Source organism: Silene latifolia, chromosome 5 (assembly GCF_048544455.1).
Source record: "Silene latifolia isolate original U9 population chromosome 5, ASM4854445v1, whole genome shotgun sequence".
Lineage (NCBI taxonomy): Eukaryota > Viridiplantae > Streptophyta > Magnoliopsida > Caryophyllales > Caryophyllaceae > Silene > Silene latifolia.
In genome coordinates this window covers 3,735,810-3,761,273 of record NC_133530.1, presented here as the reverse complement: position 1 = coordinate 3,761,273, position 25,464 = coordinate 3,735,810, and the positions used below count along the sequence as shown (strand labels likewise).

The window sequence follows — 25,464 nt, the reverse complement described above, 5'->3', positions numbered from 1 at the left end:
ATTATTTGTAACAATTGGGCCAATTGATCGAATTGAGTAAGAAAGATAAATAAAGAACGTGAAAAAGATAACAATTTACGTGGTTCACTAACAATTTTGTTAGCTACGTCCACCGCCAGAAGGGAAGAATATTATTGATCTTGAGGATTACAGATTTCAGAATATACTCGTTAGAGTATTCAGATGTCAGACGACTCAGATTTTTGACAGATTTCTGAATGAATAAAATAGACGGCTTATGAGAGTTTATATAGTACTCTCATAATGGATATTTTCCTCAACTGCAATTAGGAAACCCTAACAATTTCCTAAACAGACAAGGAAACTAAATAATAGTTTCCTAAACAGATAAGAAAACTAAATCAGATGCGGAATTCAGAACAGATTCAAGGCATATTCTAATTTGGATAGAATAATGTGCATATATGATATAAATAATAATTTATGTGAATCATGTCCGTCTTGTAGAATTGTGGATCCGGTCTTAAATCTTAACCGTTTCCAAAATAGCCTGGTCTACAAAACCATCGCCAAACATCCTTATACGAAATAAGGTATTACTTGAGAATTTAGGAACAAATTTGACACATGGGTATGAAATGTATCCAGAAAAAGGAAAGACAATTCATTTTATAAGTTTTAGGATGTTTCACGTCACGATTAAGGACTATAGGGAAATAATGTAAGGTTATATTTCACAATAAGCATGTGTCAGACTTATAATGAGGAGCTATTTCAGTTCTCATGTCCTTAGATTACATAACCATGAACTTTCCTATCATGTAAAATTTCACTCGTCGAACAAAGTAGTGATTACAAGGATAAGAGATAGTCCATGTTTAAGGAGTTCTTTTCAAAATCAATTGACAAATTAAAGACAAGAGTAATTTGTTCGTTTATAAATCGTTCAACTCTCTTATAATTCTGCAATGCAGGACAATGCATGTAAATATGTAATTAACATATCTATTTTGATTAATATTATTTACATAGATCACACAATCATGGTTCGTATTTTATGATGTCAATTAGTTTACTTGGTAAAATCATGAGAGCTGATACTCATGACCTGGGTTAGAATCCCATGAGCATCAAAATGGCATCAAGGGCCTCTTCACACAAATAAACAAATAAATAAAATAACGGTAAGTATTTCCAATGTGCAAATTGTCTTTTAGTATGGCTTTTGGAAGAAATGCTTGTAGAACTATGTAAGGAGTTTTATTTGAAAAAAAAAAAAAAAAAAACACGAAGATACAAGTTTCGAAAACATGATTAATCGTTTTTTACAATCAAATGAATTATTATATGCTCTAGTGTTCAAAGGATGTGAAATGAAAAAATCATGTCTTAAAAAAGTTGCGAATTTTTTTTAAGCATCCATCATAAACATATACCACAAATTATCAGTATCTCTAATTTATATTTTTGGTTATTTTTAGCCACATCTCTGTCTTTTTTAAAAGGGAATCTCAATACATCCTTCATTCTCATTCAAAAATTTAAGAAAAGCGCTTATATATATAATAAATACTCCGTATACATTAATTAGACATATTATCTTTAGTTATTTTTTATGATATTTTTTTATTTATTTGTCTTATCTCAATATTAGTTCCTCTCCAAAAATTTACCGACCTCTCGTAGCTTTTACTCTACAAGCCTTGTTTCCATGATTGCACTCTCCTATAATGTGAGATCATTAACATTAGGACTTGCCTCACATCTACCTACAATCACACCCAAAATGAAAATTGGGACAAAAACTTTACACAAGGCAGATTCTCATTTCCTCATTTAGTATACTATGATTAAACACAATTCTATATCATTTCATCCTTCTTTACATTTCATTTCTTTTCACATATATCAACAACATTATGCTCCATTTTAATAACATACCGGAAAATAACGCCAATTATAGTATCCTTGTTTAATTAAAACAACTAACAAAATCTAACTAGCTTAAGCTAATACACAGAATAAACACCGTGAGCCTAACTAAACTCAAATAGTTATTATCCTTGTGTTTCTCTTTACACCTTAACAACACATAACATATACGAAGTAATTCATTGTCGTACACTTATTGATTTACTATGACCTTGACGTATTCCTTTCAGCTTAATTTCAGCTCATACTCAGTTCACTCAACTAGTTTCAGTTCACTTAGGTTCACTCTATTGAGTTTAGTGCAATTCAGCTCAGTCATATTCAACTTGTCTCTATAGTTCAAATTCAATTCAATTTTGTTATACTCTTGGGTTCAAATTAATTTTCACCCCAAAAAACAGGCCGACATTAAGATAAATGATAATAATAGCCGGATTACGTTATAGAGATAGACTTAATAATAAAAAGCAAACACTAATCATCATTCAAACATTTTTCCACAAATTAATTAAGGGAACTTAATTAATCACACAATCCTTTTTCTTACGCCTCATGATTAAACACGAGAGAAGGGGCCAAAAAATAAAGCAAACCCTCGAAATGTCAACCACATCCGGCTATGCTTTCTATAGTACACTAACCCAAAACAATATAAAAATATTTATAAATTCGACATTATAAATATGTGGTCCGATGTAGCGAACCCTTTTCATCATTTCATTTTTATCATCAACCCTCCAAACCTAAGCTACCCCCTTAATTTACAAAATCCCCCAAATTAAAAAGGACAAATAACAATTTAATCAAATTAAATCATATCACTTGTAACATACACAATCTTATTACCTTACACAATATTATTATTATTATTATTGTTATTTTCGTTATTATTATTGTTGTTATTATTATTCTGTCTCGATATTTAAGTTGCATATATATATTGATTGTTATTGATATTGATATGGCTGAAGAATATTGTGGAGGAGCAAATTGGTGGGACTCTTCACCTAACAACAATAGAAATACAAGATTTGATGGCGGTCGAGGTGGTGGTGGTGGAGGAGGTGGTGGCTCTACCACTTCATCCACTACCACCCTTGCTAATAGCACTGGTGGTGCTGCAGGGTATGGGTGGTTGACCGATACTCCTTCAACCACCGACACTAAATTGGATGCGTCCTCACTACAGCTTATGGGATTAGGTCTCTCTAGTTCCCCAACTATGGAGTGGAATCATCAACATATACTGTAAGTTAGTTTTTTACATACGGTCTCATGATAATATTATTATTAAATGAGATATATTGTTATTGTTATCTGGTTGAGATTATATATATTTATATCTTAATATGAGACTGTCTTTCAAGAGACTGATTGAATATGTATTAGTAGGAATCCTGAAAAGACGGAGAATAATTTCCGGTCCATGTTGCAAGAAGGAATGGGTTTGAACACAAATTTTCAACAAGAAAGTGGAGGAGTTACTATGTATAGTAATCCAAACCTTCAATGGAGGCCAGAGAAGCTGTTTCCGAATGACCAAGAATCAACAGAATTCAAACAAATAGGAGGACGAGGATTCTCATTAGATCAAAACCCGCAATTTTCTCCAACTTGTAGCTCAATGGAGAGCAGTGTTACATGTAATAATCAAGGAATTCAACTCGATTCATCGCTATCATCTTCGGTTTATGGCAGCCCATCAAGTATTTTGCAAGGTCTTATCGGTCCGGACCAACATAATAATCAACAACAACAACAACAACAACAACAACAACAGCTTAATTATGGTGCTTCTAATAACAATTCAAGCAATTTTCATCAACCTAATTACTTTGGAATGCCTCAGTTTCTTCGAGCCTCGTCTCCTAAACAACAACAACAACAACAACAACAACAACAACAATTACAGTTTATGAACAACGCGCCTTATTGGAATGCATCTCCTTCGGGAGCTACCATGAATGACGATGTTAGGCCTAACTTTTTCTCGTCGCTTCAAGCTCCGCCTCAGTTGTCCATGCCAAGTTTTGAAGAGAAGCCAAAGGTGAGTTATTCTTGTAGAGATACTGCCTACATAAGGTGTACATTATTTCTTAGGTTTATGTCACCTTTATTCGTTTTTGATTAGAAGTATCTCCTACCGACAGTAGTAATAAGACAACTGAAAGCAAGCCTCTCCCAAGTCCTACCTTTGATTGTTTCTCTAGTAAAGGCCAAGTATCGAACCCTTAACCTGTTTCTTAACAGATGAACGCTCTTACCACTCAGGTTAAAAAAAACAACAAATAAAAACCGAAATTAGGGTTTTGGAATAAATTTCTTAGTATTGTTGGAATTTTGAGTTGTAGACTACAATGGACATAAGGGAAACAAATTCAATGGTGAAGAAGAATACTACTCAAGAGATGAACACGAAACGAGCAAGGACCGATACGGCTTCATCGACGTTGCCACCATTCAAGGTAGTTTGTGAATTACTCCATTATTCCAGTCGAATTCCATTCGTTTGATTAAAATACGGAGTACTTGTATTAATGAAGATGATGTTGAATTATTTTTGGAATAAATAGTTGAAAAGTGTAACTCCTAAGACATGTTATTGACTAATTGTGGGAAAATCTCTTTACCAGGTGAGAAAAGAAAAGATGGGAGACAGAATCACTGCACTACAACAATTAGTTTCGCCTTTCGGAAAGGTAATTAGAAAGATGACAAATTTACAAGAAATAACACCAATTATCTTCCTTTCATTTCATTATTATCTTCAATTTTGTCTTCTATTTGGTTAATTAATCACATATAGGTTTAGTAATCCGGTTTTTCTATTGCCTGTCCTAAAGGCACGCGTTAAGAGCCTAAATAAAAAGAGAATCAAAAGAATCCTTAGCTACCCTTATGACACACGTTAAAAAAATCGTAATTCAACAATTTTATATTTATGATTGTTACAATTTGTCCAATGTAGTCCAAATTACAGTATTAGGGTATTACCTCTTTAAAATTGTTTAGAAACCCTATCAGAACCGGTCCAATTACAGTATTAGCGTATTACCTCTTTAAAATTGTTTTGAAATCCTATCAGAACACGACACCAATATAATACGATGATAAATCAAACGATAGACAAAAATATAAAATACCCTTTTGTATGATATACAATTATTTCATATATGTGGTGTTAAATTGACACCATTCTTGTTCTAGCTTTAGCTTTCACTTTTAACAAAAGAGAGCTAAGGATAGTATGATTGATGATCAAATTGTCATTCTTTATTTTAATTTTTTTTATGAATAATTTTGGTCTCAAAAAGCTTACCTACAAAAGCTTAACTTTAAGTATTTTTCAGACCACACTAATTAACATTGGTCCATATATGAATCATCATGGTATTTTTTTTTTGTTCACTTTTCTTTCTTTTTCTAACTTTTTTTATTTATTTTTTTCAGACTGATACTGCGTCAGTCCTCTCTGAAGCAATCGAGTACATTAAGTTCCTCCATGAACAAGTCAGTGTAAGTTGTCTTTTAATTATTATTTCCGCTAATTATAAAATAAGACGGTTTTACCCGTAAAAGATGTTATATTAATTTTATAAGTTTATTAACACAAAAAATAATGAAAAGATGTTATAAAGTGTCGGTCATTTTTATATAAATAACATTAGATTAATTTGATCGTGGGATGTTACAGGTTTTAAGCAACCCATACTTAAAAAGTGGAGCACCCTACCAACAACAACAACAACAGCCGGTATATATTCTCTTTATTTTCCTGCTACCTACATACTCTTGCAGACAGAAATTTACATATTATTATCTCCATAACTATATGTATGTGATCCTTGTTTAATTTGTCATAACCGATGTCAATTTTAATCTTCGATTTGTCTAAATTTCAGTATATATACAAGCCATACATTATACATACGAGTTGTAAAATTAGGTTTAATTTGCATTATATTCGTATCATCATTTTTATTAAATTGAACGGAGTATTGCTAGGTTGAAAGCATGTACGTTGCACAACTTAATTACCTTAGTTTCTTGAAGTTTTAATATAGTGTGTTACTGAATCTCATTATCACTCGATGACACCAAAGATTATGACGTATTTAAGATAAACATGTTTTAGGTCATGGATTGAGTTTCCAATCTAAACCCTAAGAATCACCCTTAACTCTTTAAGCATGCAATGTTTATCACATTCATCGATTGCAACATAGATACTTGTGCAAGGGGTCTTAACTCTTACACAAGTTTATTGTAAAACGGGTTCTTTAAATAAGTTTTTACTCAATAATATGGTTATGCTTCAATCCATTTTACACTATTTTGTCTAAAACGGCCTTACAGAAGACTTATGTTTAACATTCAATGTTATGTAGAATAATGAAAAAGGAGGGAAGAGTGATCCAGACGGTCCAAAGCAAGATCTAAGGAGCCGAGGTTTATGCTTAGTACCAGTTTCTAGCACCTTTCCCGTCACACATGAGACCACGGTAGATTTTTGGACACCAACATTCGGAGGAACATTTAGGTAAAAGATATGTAAAAATCAAAGTTAAGAACATATTCTTGATTCCATGATGGAGAAAAAAGAAGAAAGTATATATCTCATTGTCAATGATATGTAGAATCCTTCATTCCCTTTCAATTCAAGTCGAAAATTCGAGCTATCGATCATAAGAAGGATCATGATTCATGGAGGAAAAGGAGATGACATTTGGAGATTGTAGCCATATGGTCCTTTAATAGTGTACTAACAAGGACAAGAGGAAGAAGAAAAAAAAAATAAGGGAGAAAATTGGAATATGAAATATGAAAAGAGATATTAAAAGGGAAAGGAATATGGCTTTTAATCCAAGGAAATTAAAGGGATGTGAATAATATGGACCAATTGGACAACAAAGAAAGTGTAAGAAAAAATGTGATGATGCAAATTTTGGGGCTCTTGGGGGACCAAAGGAGCAAGTAGAAGAAATGATAAAATTCTCATTATTATTATTATTATTATTATTATGATCATCTTTTGTAATAATTGCATTGCTATGATTATTAATTGTTATAGATAGTTTTAAGGTTTATTTGTTAGTTTTTCAAAAAAAAGGAATGTTAGGAGATAAGGGTTACATGGAGTTTAAAGCCAAACATATGACTTGAATTGGATGAAGATATTAGCACTCCTTATAGATGATTATTGTGATTACCAAATGGAGAAAGTGCTCTTGCTAAGATCTTCATCCAATTGATTGGTGTAATAGTTAGATTGATTTGTTGTATGTATTTATATTGAAAATAATGAAAATAAAGTTATTTGATTTGCATGTATTTGTATTTCGTCAAGATAAATTTCGAGTACGAGATTATGTATATATGTATAAATAATGTATATTGCTAGAGAACCGTCTTAATTAAAAGACATTTAATAATTAAGGTATGGTTATTGGTTTGATACTATAATGAGCTTTGTATGCGAACTAGAGGATTCTGGTTGAAGAGTAGATAATGATAGAATTATATTCCGTATCTCATTCAATATGAAATGTTACAATATATACTAGCCTTTACAATGTGAACGTATAGCAAAACTAGGTAACTAAATATATACAAATATATTATTTACTAATACACCCCCGAGTCGAAGCGGGAGGAGGATGGACGCTGAGACTAGAGCGAAAATGAGTGAAAAGCTGTCGAGGGAGTCCCTTCGTAAAGATGTCCGCGTATTGGAATGGCGAAGGGACGTGAAGAACTCGAACGCGTCCAAGTTGCACCTGTTCACGAACAAAATGTATGTCGATCTCAATATGTTTCGTGCGCTGGTGCTGTACGGGATTACCCGAAAGATAGACGGCAGAAATATTGTCACAGTAGACGAGAGTAGCGTGACGTAGTGGCATATGAAGCTCGAGCAATAGATTACGTAGCCAAGTGGTTTCAGCCACTACATTAGCAACACCGCGATATTCAGCTTCGGCACTAGATTTAGACACGGTTGCTTGCCGTTTGGACGACCAGGATATCAAATTGTCTCCGAGAAATACACAATATCCGGAAGTAGAGCGGCGAGAGTCGGGGCAGCCGGCCCAATCAGCATCAGTGTAAGCAGTTAAAGCATGGGATTTGGACACGGAAAAAGTGAGGCCGAACTCTAACGTACCTTTGATATAGCGTAGAACACGCTTCATGAAATGCAAGTGTGGTTCCCGTGGGTCGTTCATAAATAAGCAAAGCTGCTGAACCGCATAAGAAATATCAGGGCGCGTAATAGTAAGATATTGAAGTGCACCTGCAATGCTTCGATAAAGCGTGGGGTCAGCGACTTTGGGACCGTCCGTGGCACTTAATTTAGCCGAAGTGTCTACTGGAGTAGCCGTGGGATTGCAGCCAGTCATGGATGCCCGTGCAAGAATAGACTTAGCATATTGTCCTTGAGATAGAAACAAACCAGTTTTGGAGCGAGTGACGGTAATGCCAAGAAAATGATGAAGGTTACCGAGGTCCTTCATTGCAAATTCAAGGGACAAATTGGTAATTATCTGCTGCAAAAACTGTGAGGAAGAAGCAGTAATAACAATATCATCGACATAAAGAAGTAAATAAGCAGTATGGGGGCCGTGTCGATAAATAAAGAGAGAGCTATCACAAATACTGCTCCTAAATCCTCGTGACGTGATGAACGTAGCAAAACGGTGGTACCATGCCCGGGGGGCCTGTTTAAGGCCATATAAAGATTTTCGAAGTCGACATACAAATCCCGGTTTAGACTTATCACAGAACCCGGGTGGTTGATGCATAAAAACCGTTTCATTTAAATCACCGTGTAAAAAAGCGTTCTTAACATCCAATTGATGGATAGGCTAAGAACGGTTAGCCGCTAAGCTTAACACAATGCGAATAGTAGCCGGTTTAACAACAGGGCTAAATGTCTCGTCGCAGTCAATACCCACCTGTTGAGTTTTACCATTAACTACCAATCGAGCTTTATATCGCTCAAGGCTGCCATCGGAGCGATATTTATGGCAAAATAGCCACATACACCTAATAACATGAGCATCGACGGGTCGGGGTACTAAATCCCATGTATGATTTTCAATTAGAGCACTATATTCGGTTTTCATTGCGGCTGTCCAATTCGGGTCACAAAGGGCGTCTTTTGGGGACTTGGGTACGGGACTGATTGGTTTAGTGGTGTGGGTGATGAGGTTTAGACGGTCGATGGGTTTAAAGATACTGTGGCTGGCACGAGTAGCCTTTTGGTGAGTGGGATGAGGTTGAGTTGGGTTCGGTGGAGCTGGGTTTGGGGAAGTTACAGGGGACGTAACAGGGGACGGGGCAGGGGACGTTGCAGGGCTGGGTGAGGCTGCGTGCGTAGCAGGAGAGGGCGGGGTGGGGTCTGTTGGTGTGGCAGGGGTAGTGTGAGGTGGTGTGGATGGCGAGGGAGGGGTGACGGGTTCGGGTTGGGTAGTAGGGTTAGGATAATTGAAGCTGTTTAGGGGTAGGGGTGTTTGGAGGAAGTCGTAGGTGGTAGAGGTGGGGGGATTGGTCGTGGCAAAAGGGAAGGAGTGTTCATCGAATGTGACATGCCGGGACAAAATAATTTTGCCTGAGGTGAGGTCAAGACACCGGTACCCTCGGTAGTTAGCGGGATATCCTAAGAAGACACAACGAGTAGACCTTGGTTGAAGTTTGTTTTGACGAGTGGCGGACAAATTTGGGTAACATAGACAACCAAAGACTCTTAAGTGGGAATATGTGGGGTGACGGAGAAAAAGGGCGGAAGCGGGTGAGCGATAGGATAAAAGTTTGGATGGGAGGATGTTGTGGAGGTAGGTGGCGGTATGAAGGGCGTCAACCCAAAATGTGGGGGGTAGGGAGACGTGAAGGAGTAAAGTGAGCATGATTTCATTAAGTCGGCGAATCATATGTTCTGCTTTACCGTTTTGAGGGGAGGTGTGTGGGCACGAGAAACGAAGGGAAATGTCGTTTTGTTGGGCAAGGGTATGAAAGGATGAGTTATCGAATTCGCGGCCCATGTCGCATTGGAAGCTTTTTATTTCTTGCGAAAATTGGGTGCGAATGAATGCGCGAAGTTGGATGAATTTTTGAAAAGCTTCGGATTTGAATTTGAGTGGATAAACCCATACATATTGACTATAATTATCAATGAGAACCATGTAGTATTTGAATCCACTTTTGCTAGGAAGAGGGGAAGTCCATAAATCACAATGTATAATATCAAACGGTAAAAGAGACATAGAATTCGAATCATTAAATGGGAGTCGTTTATGTTTTCCGACTTGACAAGAATGACAAAAATGGGAGCGATGTTCCTTATTACAACTAATAAAGTTGTGACTATTAAGAAAACTGGTAATGTTGGAACCAGGATGGCCTAGGCGAGAGTGCCATAGGTCACGTGGAGACTCGGCAAGGACCGTGATGGGTGGCTCTTTTGACGAAGTGGCTGACACGGGGTAGAGAGTACCGGTGCTATTGCTCCTCATTATCATTCTCCCAGTCCGAATATCCTTCACAGAGAAACCATAAGGGTCAAATTCCACAGTAACATTATTATCCTTAGTGAATTGGCGAACGAAAATAAGGTTTTTAATAATGTTAGGGGTGTAAAGGACGTTTTTAAGGGACAATGTGCGGTCAGGGAGGCTTAGGGATGCGTGACCCGAACCAAGGACGGGAATGGACTTACCATTACCGACAAAGATTGACCGAATAGGACTTGAATTAAAAGGAGGATTTAGCGTACCTGACTCGGCGGTGAGATGTGACGAGGCACCCGTGTCCATAACCCATTGACCATTATCCGGTGGGACCAGCGTCATAGTTTGGAATGCCTGATTCATATTCGACATTTCGTACCCGGATGGAGGAGCAGCAATATAAGCCTGCCCGTAAGCAGGCATCGACCCCGAGAACCGTGGCTGAGAGACTTGTGCCCGGACTTGTTGCGGCTGCCAAGCAGGGACCCACCCTTGTTGAGCAGGGTAGGGACATGGAGGTACACCCCAGGGAGCATTCCAAGGTGTACCCGGCCACATAGGGACGGTGATCGTTACCGGAACCGAGGACGGCTTACTGCTAGTGCCATTATTGCTGCCATTGCCACCCCCCTTTGCCGGAATTCTTCCAATGTCCTTGCTTCCCCTTCCCCTTATGGTAAGACTTTTTATTATTGTTCCAATTTGAATTACCACGAGAGGAGTAAGATTCATTACCTGAAGACTCGGCATCGGTGACGGCAGCAGGGGCAGCGAGAGCGGTCGGAGCAGGTTCAGACCGAGCCGACTTCCGTTGTTCTTCCAGTTGGAGCATACCACGTGCAGTCTCGAAGGAGGGTAATTGTTGGTTAATAAAGGCACCAACGACATCATATTCAGACGGCAATCCGCGAACCAATTGAAGAACAAGACGCTGATCATCGACCTTACTACCAACGTCATTCAATTGAGTAGCAATGTCCCTCAGTTTTTGGCAATAATCGTCCAATGAAGACGCTTTTTCCAGCGACATATGAGTGAACTCATGTTCCAACGCCGCCGCTCGAGAACCTTTGTTATTGTGAAAATGATTTTTGAGACGAATCCATGCCTCATAGGCGGTGGAGTCGACCTCAAGGATACGGAGAAGGAGCTCATCAGAAACGGATCCGTATATCCATTGAAGCACACGAGAATCAATTTCACACCACGACGTGTAACCGTCATCGGTTTCTCGTGGCGGTTTGGTACCATCGATATGGTGAAGCACTTTATAACCTCGAGCATGGAGGGTAAAAAGTTTCACCCAAGCGGAGTAGTTGACTTTAACTCCATCAAGCATACGAACCTTATTAAGGATATTCGAAACGGAATACACCGGATGAAGAGTGGACTTACCAGGGACTCCATTGTCGGTTTTAGGGCCGCCGTTGCCGTTCGTCATTGCCGTGGCAGATGATGAGGATGGCGGCTGGGAATAGGGTTTTTTTTTTTTTTTTTGGAGAAAACCTAAACTAGTGGTACCATGATAGAATTATATTCCGTATCTCATTCAATATGAAATGTTACAATATATACTAGCCTTTACAATGTGAACGTATAGCTAAACTAGGTAACTAAATATATACAAATATATTATTTACTAATAGATAATTCACAATTCATCACATACATTGTGACCGGATATCACTTTTAAAAAATACTGTATAATATAAGGTTTTTGAACTAGAATTTGTATTTTGGAATATCTTGGTTATTGAAATTCTGATATGCTACATGTGAAGTTTAGTTCAAAAATGAATATATTTATTGTTAAATTCAATTTATAATAACTTATTATCCGACATATATCATTTTATGCATAAGTTAGTTACGGAGTATTTAACCAAGTGAATTTGGTATGTTGTTTGTTTACCCAACTCTTAACCACGAGATCAAATGTTTGATTCATGCGCATGTAAATGAAGCAGATTTCTTGACCACCAATCGATGATGGATACGCGGCTAGTTCAAATCAATTACTTATGTCACTAATATCAATAGTTTTTCAAGAAAACTTGAATGAAATCAAGTGGAATAATATAATTCAAATCAAAAATTGGGTAATGAAAGACACAAGATGTGGGAAATGTCATAGGGATCAATAAAAAAATTAAACTAATTAAAGAATTGTTTAAGGGAGAAGGAATATGTAAGTGGAGGAAGTCAGAGAGGGGTCCATATTTCCATCTTTTTGGGATAAATATTTGTTTATTTTGTAGCTCAAAAATGGCTGAAATTTAGGCTCTTTTGTGCTTTGTGCATCCAATGGTCACAATTGAGGAGCGTCCATTTGAATGTTTCATTGGAGGTGCTAATTTGTCTTCAATCACCTAGTATTGGTTTATTCTAGCTAAGTAGCTAGTTTAAATTTTAGGTTTGAATTTCATTTCGAAAGCTTATATTTGATCTGTTCTATTGAGTTGTTTACGTATTCTATTTTGAGTCGTATATGTTAAACAATATAACATCAGTATATAACATTCAGGGGACGAAAATAAAACATACGCTTTTTTTTAATGATTCTTACCACTTGACTATAATCTTTAATAGAAATATATTATACGGAGTATAAAGTAAGTTATATAAGATCTTAAAGATGACTCTGTGTAAGAGTGTGAGATAAGTCAAATAAGGAAGGTCGTGAATTTTAATGGAATTATGTTTGATAAGACCTAGGAAACATGTCTACTACGTACCAAAGGAATGTATGCATGTATTATGTATATCTTACTTAGCTTCTCAAAACAAAAATGTGAGTATGTACACATGAAATATGTCACCAAAGTTGGCTGGTGTGAGTGGTAAGGGCTTTCATCTCTTAAACAAGTGGTCAGGGGTTCGATTTCTGACTCGCCAAACTTGGGAGGGGTCAACCCATTAAATTGCCTTCAGTGCCCCGAAGGAGATTGCCCTAGCTATCGGTAGGAGGATACTTCTGGTCAACACAAAAAAAAACACATGAAATATGTCAATATGCGAGTCAATTTCTTAGGGTTTGGCATAACTTATGTTAACACTATAACACATGAAATATGTCAATATGCGAGTCAATTTCTTAGGGTTTGGCATAACTTATGTTAACACTATATTGTGGTGCATGGCTATACAATACGATTGTTTTATACTCCGTACTGTTACATGTTCATAAAATCGTTGTATTCGACCCTTAAATACTACTCTATCTTTGAGTTAATGCAATTCAAAGCGGAATTTAAATAACATAAAAAATATTTTTTTCTCATTAATTATAAAATTTCATATTATACATATTTTTGTTAATTGACACGTATGACACTTCTTTAGTCTAATTAAAATAGGTCATCACAAGACCAAAAGACCAATATAGTTAGCAAATAATAAATACACTCTTGAAAATATTATATTTTTACCTTATTCGTCCATCTTTATGGTGTACTAAAGACTTGTTTAGATAATATTCGCTACTCGATATATTTAAAGTCAACTGGGCATACAGTTAAATTTTATTTTTCCAATTTACCCCTATGTGACATCCTATGTTCATGTACAGAAATAAAACGAGGTACATATTGTTTTCATAATTGTTTATATTACTACTAGAACAAATTTATCATCACCCTTTAATTTTCATTCGGACAGCTAGTCATTTGCTAGCAACAAATCCAGAATAAATTCTCATAAAATAAGAAAATTATATGATTAGTGGGTCCATAGAACATTAGAATAAATGAATAATTTACATATATACTTAAGTAAATAAAGCTTGTAAGTGAAGAATCCTTTGGATAAATGACTAATAATAATGATTAAAGGGTTTACATTATAAATTTGTTTTATAGACAAGCAAAAATGATAAAAATAATCTTACGTACATCATTGTGTATCTAATCTAATTATGTTGTAAAGGGACCCTAATAATCTACTTGATTGGAGTATTTATGAATCTCACTTTACCCTTTGTTCATACTTTCTTTTCCCTTTTTCAGTCTGTTTTTTTCTTCAACTCCAATGATGAAGACGTACAAAATATATAATAGTATATCTGTTATATCACAATTTTTTTGTTTAAAACGGACATATTTGCTTAAGATTTAAAACCGGTCAAATAGAATAGACAATGTAATAAAAGAAGAATGTCTAGCAATCTAGGTATGATCCAAGTGACCAAGTAGAATATTATTTGTCCGTCTTAATCTCAAAAACGAATATGTATGTCTTAAAATATAACAACTAATAGAATGGCAACACTAATTACAAAGTCATAATATAATAAGGTTGAGGACTGAAATTATCATTCTTCACTTCTTTCGTATATGATTAATATTTTTAAACTTTTGCATTTGTTATAATTTTAAATGTGAAATAACATTAATCACAAATGTGTTGATGTATAAATAAGCACAAATTCTTGTTTCAGACGGACATTTTTGGTCTTATTTGTCAGACGGATAAAATGTTGCCATTTTTTAAGAAAATGTAACCAATTAATTCACAAAATGTTATGACTAGAGGTGTCATTTTTTACCCTGAAAATGATGTGAATACTAATGGTAACATGTTATCAAAAAATAACAACATTTTATTATAAAATGATGACATGTTACCCGTCTTATTTCAGACCAAAATCAATAATCTTAGGAAAAACGGACTGATAAATAAGAGATCATAATATAATAAAATATAAAGTGTATTTTAATCTATTTAAAGACTAAAGTTTTTGAAGTGAAGCATTCAACCACCATCTCCCTCAATTCCTCAACCAATGAAAAACACAATATATATTTGTCAACAATAAAGATTCCAAAGTGTACCAAGCCTCTACATATAATAATCAAGTGCACATATGTTTTTTTTTTCGTAAAGGGAGTCATAAAAACGATGTTGATATTGACGGGATTTAAACTGAAGACATGAGTTTCATTTATCGCGACTTTACCAATTAAATAAGTTAACATCTGCATCAAGTACGTGCACATTTGTGATATGTATATACTTGTGCATATTATTAAATTTCAATTAGTTACGTATACAGTTATTCACTTATTCATGACATAAGTTTCAAACCTGAAAACAATTTAGATATTCGTACTTTAAATTTAGAATTTGTCAATATCAAAATCGCCATAAAAATTCCTTTGTAAAATTGAAAAAAGAAGACTCCATTTACTTAGGCTTTTGTAATTTTTAACTTTTTTTACTAATACAAGTGAAAATGAGAATCACAAAATGTATAGCAAAGGAAAGCATCTTGAGATATTGTCAATGCTAGCTAATAAAGGTTGCAATGCGACATATCACAACATAAATAGATGCATCACCTTTGTTCGTTTAAAGTATTTTGGATTTTTTATGTCTTTTTCAAAAGATCATGCTAACGACAATAAATTAGACCTATAGATTTTTTATGTTAGTTTGTTTTTGGGGTCTAAAATACTCTTATTTTTGGTACATGGGGTCTAATTATACTCTTATTTTTTGGTAGATGGGGTCTAATCATATACTCATGTTCTAAGTTCTACCTCAAGTTCAAGAAAAATATCTTCTATAGCATTGTGATTAATGGTGGTATGTGTGAAGGGAATAACAAGGGCGATTTTAAGCTGACGTGGTTTGAACCTAAGTTATGAGTATCACTTCTCATGTATTTACCAACTAAGCTAATTATTTGGTACAGCTCGTAACCAAAACCCTAAGGTGATGGTTGAGACCCAACTATTATAATTATTCCAATTACGCTCCCTTACTCAAATGCCCATTGGGCTTGAAGAGTGGTTAGTTGTGCATCGGCTCCCCCATACCGTGTGCTGGAATTCCACTTCGAGAGTTTTTTGAGGAGTTTTGAGGTTGTCAGGATTTGACCCGTGCCCAAAGGTCACGATGTCTCTGATACCATGATAGATGAACCATCTCAACCAAACCCTAAATTAATGATTGAGGCCCTAACTATTATAATTATTCCTATTAATATTAACACACAAGCTAATCAATTCCGAATTAGTTCATCTCACTTTAGTTAATCTTGTACTCATCTCGTTTGTATTTCAAGTAATCTATATGCAATTAGAATTAGCTTTACAAAAGGGTCTTGTTGGTCCAGTCCATATTTGGGTCTATTTATGGGCCTTTATCAGAATAAGTCCGAGCCAGCCCATAAGTGGCTAGAAAATGGGTTGATTCAGGTTTGCGTTTTACTAGTATCTTTTTTACGCTATAACTAGTGGTGTTAATTGGGTCAATCGAATCGGGTTTGGGTCGGGTCATATCGGGTTAGCCCACTCTTTTGGATTGAGTTGGGTTTGGATCGGGTCATTACTGGTCAAATGGTGTGTTGGGTCTGGTCATTATTGGTTCTCGATTACTTTATCGCATTACTTCAATTTTTTATCATTAAATTTATTTTCTAACCATTATTTAGTTTAATTATTTCATTATTAAGTCAAATGTATCAATCTAAGCATAAAATCACTTTCATTATGATTAATATTAAACTTAATAATTGTCGGATCATCAATTTAATCGGATCGGATCTAGTTTGGGCCGGGTCAGATCGAGCCGGGTTATGGATCATCGTCGGGTCGGGTTGTTTTTGGTTGAAATATTCTCGAGTTCTATCAAGTCGGGCTTGGGTCAGGTAAGACTTGCCAGCTCTAGCTAAATCAAAATAGCAATGTCATAGATCAATATTTAAAAAAAAAGCCCATTACGGTGACCTAGAAGTCCAGAACCAAAATGACGCCTTGGACCGTGGTGCATATGAATTGGCCTTGTTTATTTGTGGACCAAATCAAGTCTCAGTTTTTGGGCTGGGGATGTATGAGCTCATGTCGTTGGCACTGCACAAATTGTTATAAAGGACGGTCCTATGTACCATCAAATTACAGCAAACTTAAAAATAAAACTCAAAACTGTTAACTTTTAATTTATATTGACATAAAATTTAGATTTTTCAAATAATTTTTTTCACCTCCCTCCATAAATTTTGATTCTGCCAATGTGTACCGATAACCAAGTTATAAATCTCTATTTAAGACGGTCTTACACAATAAGTTTGTAAGATCGATATTAATAATTAACTTTCTATTTAAATGGTTTATGACATTTTTATTAACGTAACTTATGTAAAGCGGTTTTACATGCGAAACTTCTGTCTACTTAAGATTAAAGTTAGTTCTGACTGAATTGATTACTTTTCTATAATCATTTGGTCTCAAATCATCATGAACGTCAAATGCCTGACAACAATTCGACACATCTCTTTTGCTCACAACTTTTACATCATGCGTAATTTAACAAAAAAAAAAACATCTGTTTTAGGCACGAGTAAAAGAGTAATCATGACAATTTAGGTGCATGATATTTTTGGTCGAGTATTAAAAAAAAAAGTATTTTTGGTCTCAACTTATTGACCAAAACTATTTTTTTCGTGGTCGGTCCTTCATATTAAAATGGAGGATTTCAGGGGGGGCCAAACAAATTATGCCATAAATGAAATTCGAAAAAAAATTAAAATTTTAACTAAAAATTTGAAGTTTTCATTTTTCAGCCCACCTCCCTCGCTCCAGCACTGATTGCATGGTATAAGTTTTTACATTTCGTTCTTGGTTATTAGGAAGTTTTTGAATTTTGGCCATAGGAATTAGTCTACGCACATCCATACGGGAGCCACTGAGCCAGTGAAGGTATATAACTGTTGATCTTGACGGAGAATAGTAAGAAATAGAAACAATAAATACCAATCGAAAACCCTTTTTATTACCGAAAACAAATATAAAAAAGAAAACAAGGTATATAATAAAAGATTATTTATGAGTATCTCAAAGCAAATAAAAAGACAATAACAAACATGTGAAAAAAGAAAAGCCAAATAATAATGGTGTAATAAGAATGCTGGCATTTATCTTATGTGTATCTAATGTGTATGCTCCCATATAATTTAGGCAACTCCTTTAAGCTTCTTTGTGATGGTGGCAATGTACTTGCCCTGGTGAAAAGCCTGCTGCAACTCGAGCTCGGTTGGCTGTCTTGAACCGTCTCCTGCATAAGTTCCGGCACCATATGGACTTCCACCTTTGACATTCTCCATCTCGAACATCCCGGCTCCAAATGTGTACCCGATTGGAACGAAGATCATACCATGGTGAGTCAGCTGGGTGACGGCGGTCAAACTGTAAGGAGTATCATAGCGAATTAAGTTAAATTCCTTTCCATTCAACTCGGAACAATAACCGAAAAACAATATTACCCCGCGCCTCAATGGCTCCCTCAAATTACAGGGTAGGGGTTGGATGTATGCAGCCTTATCCTTGTGTTAGCAACACAAAGAAACTGTTTCCAAATGACCCAAAGATGAAAATTGTCTCAAAAACATCGAATGACTTGTACATCACAATAGAGAGAAGCAGTCACTTTAGTGCGTCATTTTGCTTTATTCCATCACAATCCGGAACTAATGAGTAATGACTCTTTGACAACCGGAATGTGGCGGGGAAAAAAAAAAAAAAGGTTCAGTGCAGCTGAAACTTTGAGTACTTACGCGGTGGTCTCCTGTCCGCCACCTTGAGATCCAGTGCTAAAGAAAAGACCAGCAGGTTTTCCTGCAAGCTGCTGAGTTCTCCACAGACCACCAGTAGCATCAAGAAAAGCCTTGAATTGAGCAGCCATCATTCCGAATCTTGTGGGAAAGCCGAAAATAAATCCATCAGCGTCGACAAGCTCATTTGGGGTTATGACGGGGACATTTCCCTTTGGTGGTGCACTCATCTTACCAAGCACCTCATCTGATAAAATCTCAGGTACCTGGTTCATACTCGTACCAAGTCAAATTCATATCATGTCACATTTTCTGCGAGAATCAAGTCAAGTCTTACAGTAACGTTAATTTAAGGTTGTTTAATAGAAGTATTTCCTTTTCTGAGATAAACGGTTGACGTAAGTAACAAAAGTAAATAGTACAAGGGAGGCTAATGTTTACCTGCCAGAGTTTAGCCTCGACGCCCTCCACAGATGCAGCTCCTTTCTGAATCTCTTCAGCTAGTTGCTGAACATGTCCGTACATGGAATAGTACCTGAAACAAGAATTAACTTACGTCATAACCATCTCAAAGAGTCATCAACGTCGTATAACATAAGATGTCACGACTCTACAGATATATCCAACATTCTTCCGTGAGTAGTATTCACTGACTTTAACAAATCTGTGATGAAAAATGATTCTACATAACCAATACTGCAGCACTTTACGAAGAGAAACAGGACAGCAGTTCGACATTGTTTGCCTCTTATGAGAAACTACAGAAGACAATATATTAACTCCAACGACATACGAACAATCCAAATTTTATACAGTCAGGCCAGGAATTTACAGAACACCAGCCGCATTTCTATTTTGTTGACTGTCATCAGTTTCCATTACCACTGAGTACTACACGGTCAAGAATAAACCTAAAAGCATGGTACATTGGTACTAAACGTCTAAACCTATGTCGCAAAACCGCATCACAACCAACTTATAAAGGATTTGAAGGTTACAAAGACCACATTTTGACGCTGTATTGACCAATTTCAAAATCAAGTCTCAAATCATACTATACCCTCATCCACTTCCACAAGCAGGTGATCATTTAAACTTCAAACTCCTAACTAGTACAGAGGTCTTTCGTAAGAACTAAACATAACCGGAATTCTAAACCCTCAAACCTTAACTAGTACCCATAAATTGACCCCTTAATTGCCAACTACTCCCTCCGTCTCAATCATTTGTTTACATTGACTAATATATGCGTCACAAAGAATACTAAAGGGAAACAAACGAATGAGACGGAGGGAGTATTATATTCAAGCTATTGTCATCAATCACTCACACCACAAAAACATTTTTAGTACAATTATTTATATTGCTAATATCAATAATTTAGATTAGGTCATTGTCATCAACCAACCACTCAGTAAAGTTTTCAGTTCAATAATTGATTAATACAGTATATCACATAATGCATTTACTATTATATCAACTGATTATGTCCATAAATCCATAATTTAATCAGATCAAAAGCATCCACCTAACATATGTAATTGATGATGGAGTAATATCTAATTAAAAGCAGTTGACCACATCACTGATCAATTTTGACCACACAAATTCATCATAATTTAATAGCTTAATTCTGAAATTAATCACTACCCAGATAATTAATCACTCCAAATTTCAGTATTATTACAAAAGATATAATCTTTCAGCAAAATCAGCACTACCCAGATCACCAATTCTACGAGTATTTTAATCAAAGGTAAACAAATGAACATTATGATCACCCACAACAGTAAATATTCATAATCAAGCAAGATGAACAATTGAAGTAGATCAAATTACATGAAATTAAGCATTTCACACAAGCAGTGTCTCATTCTTATTCTTTGTGACGGGTATTTTAATCAAAGGTAAACAAATAACCGGACGGGCTAAGTATAACCAAATCAAATTACATGAAATAAGCATATTTCAAATAAGCAATGAAACCATTTTACTTCTCTATCTGATTCATTTGTTCACCTTTTTTTTCTTTTATGACGCGTATTTTAATCAAAGGTGAATAAATGACTAGACCGAGGAAGTATAAGTAAAACATTTATGTAAAATTACACAAAAAAAGGGTATAGAAGCATACACAATGTAGACTTTGGTGGCCATTGGAAGAAAATTAATGAAAATTTTAAGCTAATTTTTTGAACTTGTTGTCTAATTGTTGATCAAATTGTGTGTTGTGAAGAAATGAAAGGAAAAGGGAAGGTATATATAGTAGTAGGTAAAATTTAATTAGTTGAAAATTAGGAGATTAATGACGTCATTTGTAGGGTAATTAGTCTGTGTTTAATGACTAAAATTAAGAGAACGGTGTCGTTTGATGAATTGAATTTTGTTGGGAAAAAGAATGATGCCATCATCATTTTGTCACGCTTATCTTTACAAATCATGATTCAATTCACCGTCACTTTCTTTCAAAGTTTAGTAAAAATAGAGGATATAATTATAATAATATGTGTAATAATTATTTTCATTCAAAATATATGTTTCTAATTTTAGATTATTATTTACCATATATGTTTATACGAGTTATTTTTTACCTGAAAAAAGATTACGACTAAATTTAAGGTCATATTTGATAAATAGCGGATTAATATCAGCATAAGCAGATATAAATGACAGATTTTGGTCCTATTTGGTACTAGTAGATTAATAATAGCAGAAGCAGATTATAAATGACATATTGAATTGACAGGTTTGACTAATATGTTTCAATTAACAAATTTAATAATAGTGTTTGGTAACTAGCGGATTTAGGTTAATAGTTTGTTGTATCTATATGTAAATGGTTGACATATTCAATTTTCCCAATCTACTAATGTGAATATGCTGGGTGGAGCAGCATATTGGAAAACAGTAAATTGAAGCTAAATCTACTGTTTCAATATGTCATTTACCAAATACGTAAATTAGTAGATTGGTGAGTCAAACATGCTAAAAGGCTTTAATATGCTGAAATTCATCAATCTACTGTTTACCAAACACCCCAACGGAAGGTTTGACTAACATATTATAATTAACAGAATTAATTTGAGTGTTTGGTAATTGACAGATTACGATTACTAGATTGTTAGTTTTCTTTGTAAAATTAAGCAAAATTTTCTATTTTACAATATGTTAACCAATATGTTAAGGTAACTGGGTAAACACATATTGTAAAATAGCATGTTAGTCCCAAATGTTGTTTCAATATGCTGTTTATCAAACACTAATATTAACATATTGATCGGTCAAACATGATAAAACACTTGAATATGCTAAAAATCGATCAATATATCGTTTAACAAACAGTCAAACACCCTCTTAGGCGAGTCCCTGTTTTGTAAACAGCGGATTAATTTCAGCATAAGCAGATTGCAAAAGCATATTATAAATGACAGATTTTATCAGAAGGTTTGAATAGCATATTATAATTAGCAGAATTAATTTGAGTGTTTGGTAATTGGTAGATTACGATTAGTAGATTGTTAATTTTCTTTGTAAAATGGAGACAAATTTCCTATTTTACAATATGCTGGGGTAAGCAGCATATTGTAAATCAGCATATTGACCCAAAATATGCTATTTACCAAATACTAAAATTAGCATATTAATTTATCAAACATGCTAAAATCCTTTATTATGCTAAAAATAATATGTTATTTATCCAACAGCGCCTAAATATTTTACCCACCATATTCTTCTCTTCGAATTTTGGTAAGTTGAGCAGTAATTTGATGTTACACTTTATAAAAACTGAACAATGTTATATACAAAATTAAGTTAAAATAATAGAAAATCAATTCAAGGCCGCAAAAGGGTTTTTATTTGGCAATAGTTGACTCTTTATAGACAATGTAAAATTGAAGAGTAAGAATGTCCAAGTGCATTTTCAATTGGTTCGATAAATTTTCATTAATTTAAGATTTTTATAAATACAACGTACATGGTCAAATTACATTAATGAATATTTTCTATCATTTTGTGCCGGAAAAATGTCAAATCAATGTCTTTTGGCCGTCAAGGTCGATTCATAAGACCTAGAGGCTAGATTACGGGATTAACTTTGACTTTGTTTAGCATACCTTTTGCTAAGCATGGCATTATGTCACATTGTCATCACAGATTCACCACAAATATTATCCTACAATCAGTTGTATAATAGCATTGTACAATCATTTCAAAGTTGTCGGGCTCTTACATAAAGCTGTTAAGCAATTTTACAAGTTATTGAGCCATGTTACGAAGTTATTGAGTTTAAAAATAATTTATGCTCAATATAACTTTGTATCATAGCTCGATAATTTTGTTAATAAAACTCGACAACTTTGTAACAAAGCTCAACTACATTAAATAAGTTGTATAAATGTATATACAACCAGTTATATAATACATTAACTTCAGATTCACTCTACCAATACATTCTACTGATAAGTCTCTCATAAAACCACAAATAATCTACCCTTTTTCCAATATTTAAGGATTTTACACAAAACTTTGAAAATGTCAACTTCAAAAATTTTACTTTCTTAAGCTCTTTTTGAGTTTTGTCTATGCCAATTGCCATTACTCTTTCACACCCGTTGAAATTTATCGCCCTCTAACTTAAAATCCTGCCTTCGACACGGTTAACAAATTAATGTGTTAACTTCAAATCTCAAATTAAATTCAATTATAAAAAATAAAATAAATTAGAGTCACAAACAAAATCGAGTCCAATGTAACTCGGTCCGTGAATATCATACCACTTTAAAATGTGAAATGATGCTAATCCATTGAAAAAAAAATATTTGTTTAAAGACTTCCCATTTCAGTTGGCATTAGTGCATTAGCTATTTTTCGTAGGGACATTGGGACAAAGCTTTGAAGTTTATCATAATTATGTAGGATAGTCATAAGGAAAGCACAAATAGGGCATGTATTTACATGTTTGTGCTACATGAATGAAAAGAAAGTATTTCGCACTAATCATAAGCAAATTTCGCTTGCAAATGTCAGTTAGATTAATTAAAAATGTCATGTGAATCAATATTTATGACTTGAATTTATATTAAATTTACATTAAATTTGCCTTTTTGACTTCCTTTGCACCAATAATGATAAATACAGTATCCGATATCAACTAGTTAAGTCGATACTTTAAGATAGAAGTTGAGGTGGTCTCTCGACTCTAGTCATCTTATGATTGCCGCATCCCATTCCAATGAAACGGAGCCAAAAACAAATTAAAGGTTGATGTGAAGTATAGTCGAAATTAAAGGAAAACAAAATATATAAAGATAATGTAATAATAAGTACTCCCTCCAAGTTTCTTATATCTTCCCCTTTCTTTTGGGCACAAAAATTAAGAAAGGGGAAGAAAGAAGGAATAAAGTAGAATAAATTATTGTAAGTTGTGAAATTTATAGGTGAGAGAAAAGAATAAAGAATGAATGATGAATAAAGAATAGATAAAGTAATGAGAGTTGTTGATTTTTTAGGAGAGAGAAATTAATAAAAAATGAATGAAACTTACCAAAAAAGGAAAGAGGGAAGATAATCAAACTTGTGTGAAAAAGGAAAGAGGGAAGATATAAGAAAATTGGAGGGAGTAGGTTAGAAAAGGTAGAAACTAGGATTATGTCAAAGACCAAACAAAAGCATTTGACCATTATGGCATTGGTATAATTATGTTATTCGACACTAAACTTTATTTAGCATATGTTTGAGCAGGTTTGTGACGGGTATATCCGACAATAATAACGAGTTTTCAGGACAGAATGAGAGGCTAGATATTTCACAAAAAAAAATTATTTACCATTATGGCAACAATTAAGGCTTTGTTTGGCAAAACGACCTGAAAAGGTAGCTGAAACCTGAAAAGCTACCTGGAAACTGAAAAGCTACCTGAAACTTGAAAAGGTAGCTCATAAGGTAACTGAAAATTAGGAGCTGATAAGGTGACTGATTATATAAAAAAATCGTTTGGCAAACTAACTGAAAAGGTAACTTATTTTGGTAAAAAAATGACGTAAAAGGATATAATAATTATTTAATATATTATAAATTGAAAGAGTAAAAAAGTAATATTACCAAGAATCAGGTACCTGAAATGTGAAATGCTACTCTATGTAGCATCTCATTTCAGGTAGCTTATTTGGGCAAATAAGCTAATTGCCAAACACTTCCATAAAAATAAGCTACCTGAAATTTTTCTCAAAAAAGCTACTTTAGTCAAAGCAGGTACCTGAAATGTCTTGTCAAACGGAGTCTAAGTAACCCTCACCAAATTATTTACCATTATGCATAATAAGTAAGTTAGAACGAAAAGATTCAAACTAGGAGCATGACGAAGACCAAACCAAAGCATTTTATCATTATGGCAACAATTAGTCTCATTCTAAACGGTAAATTTATGTAAAGATGTAGACGGATCAAATAACCTCATTTTTGCATAAATAATAACCCTCACCTACTTGTTGTTTGTCTTATTATGTAAGTTGTCACATA

At 34.5% G+C, this 25,464-nt stretch overlaps 3 protein-coding genes across 8 annotated transcripts; 1 reads left to right on the top strand and 2 right to left on the bottom strand.

Moving 5' to 3' along the window:
- Positions 1–2,604: 2,604 nt before the first annotated feature.
- Positions 2,605–6,713, top strand: LOC141656449 (transcription factor bHLH123). Of its 6 annotated transcripts, none has more exons than XM_074463336.1 (7): positions 2,605–3,141; positions 3,286–3,940; positions 4,245–4,358; positions 4,527–4,592; positions 5,344–5,409; positions 5,588–5,647; positions 6,282–6,713. In XM_074463336.1, the coding sequence occupies exons 1-7, from the start codon at positions 2,855–2,857 to the stop codon at positions 6,435–6,437; spliced, it is 1,404 nt and encodes a 467-aa protein (XP_074319437.1). In that variant the 5' UTR covers positions 2,605–2,854; the 3' UTR covers positions 6,438–6,713. The 6 variants fall into 6 exon arrangements, with proteins under 6 accessions (XP_074319437.1, XP_074319436.1, XP_074319440.1 ...); XM_074463335.1 differs by having other exon boundaries at positions 4,245–4,361; XM_074463339.1 differs by having other exon boundaries at positions 2,657–3,141; positions 3,283–3,940; positions 4,245–4,361.
- A 4,291-nt stretch (positions 6,714–11,004) lies between these two features.
- Positions 11,005–11,838, bottom strand: LOC141657966 (uncharacterized). Its single transcript, XM_074465355.1, has one exon. The coding sequence runs from the start codon at positions 11,836–11,838 to the stop codon at positions 11,005–11,007; it is 834 nt and encodes a 277-aa protein (XP_074321456.1).
- Positions 11,839–18,145: 6,307 nt separating this feature from the next.
- LOC141656451 (NAD(P)H dehydrogenase (quinone) FQR1) lies at positions 18,146–21,201 on the bottom strand. Its single transcript, XM_074463341.1, has 4 exons — positions 21,080–21,201; positions 19,387–19,480; positions 18,949–19,211; positions 18,146–18,580 (listed from the first exon to the last, which is right to left on the bottom strand). The coding sequence occupies exons 1-4, from the start codon at positions 21,100–21,102 to the stop codon at positions 18,349–18,351; spliced, it is 612 nt and encodes a 203-aa protein (XP_074319442.1). The 5' UTR covers positions 21,103–21,201; the 3' UTR covers positions 18,146–18,348.
- Positions 21,202–25,464: the final 4,263 nt, after the last annotated feature.

What these genes read in the sequence shown, in the direction of transcription:
- LOC141657966 (XM_074465355.1), bottom strand. Translation starts at nt 11,838, where the DNA reads ATGACGAACGGCAACGGCGGCCCTAAAACCGACAATGGAGTCCCTGGT.
- LOC141656449 (XM_074463339.1), top strand. Translation starts at nt 2,855, where the DNA reads ATGGCTGAAGAATATTGTGGAGGAGCAAATTGGTGGGACTCTTCACCT. An exon ending in GTTTTGAAGAGAAGCCAAAG is followed by an intron (nt 3,941 to 4,244) that starts GTGAGTTATTCT and finishes TTTGAGTTGTAG; the next exon opens with ACTACAATGGACATAAGGGA. An exon ending in AACAACAACAACAACAGCCG is followed by an intron (nt 5,648 to 6,281) that starts GTATATATTCTC and finishes AATGTTATGTAG; the next exon opens with AATAATGAAAAAGGAGGGAA.
- LOC141656451 (XM_074463341.1), bottom strand. Translation starts at nt 21,102, where the DNA reads ATGGCCACCAAAGTCTACATTGT. An exon ending in TCGAGGCTAAACTCTGGCAG is followed by an intron (nt 19,212 to 19,386) that starts GTAAACATTAGC and finishes AGTATGAACCAG; the next exon opens with GTACCTGAGATTTTATCAGA. An exon ending in GGCGGACAGGAGACCACCGC is followed by an intron (nt 18,581 to 18,948) that starts GTAAGTACTCAA and finishes TACTCCTTACAG; the next exon opens with TTTGACCGCCGTCACCCAGC.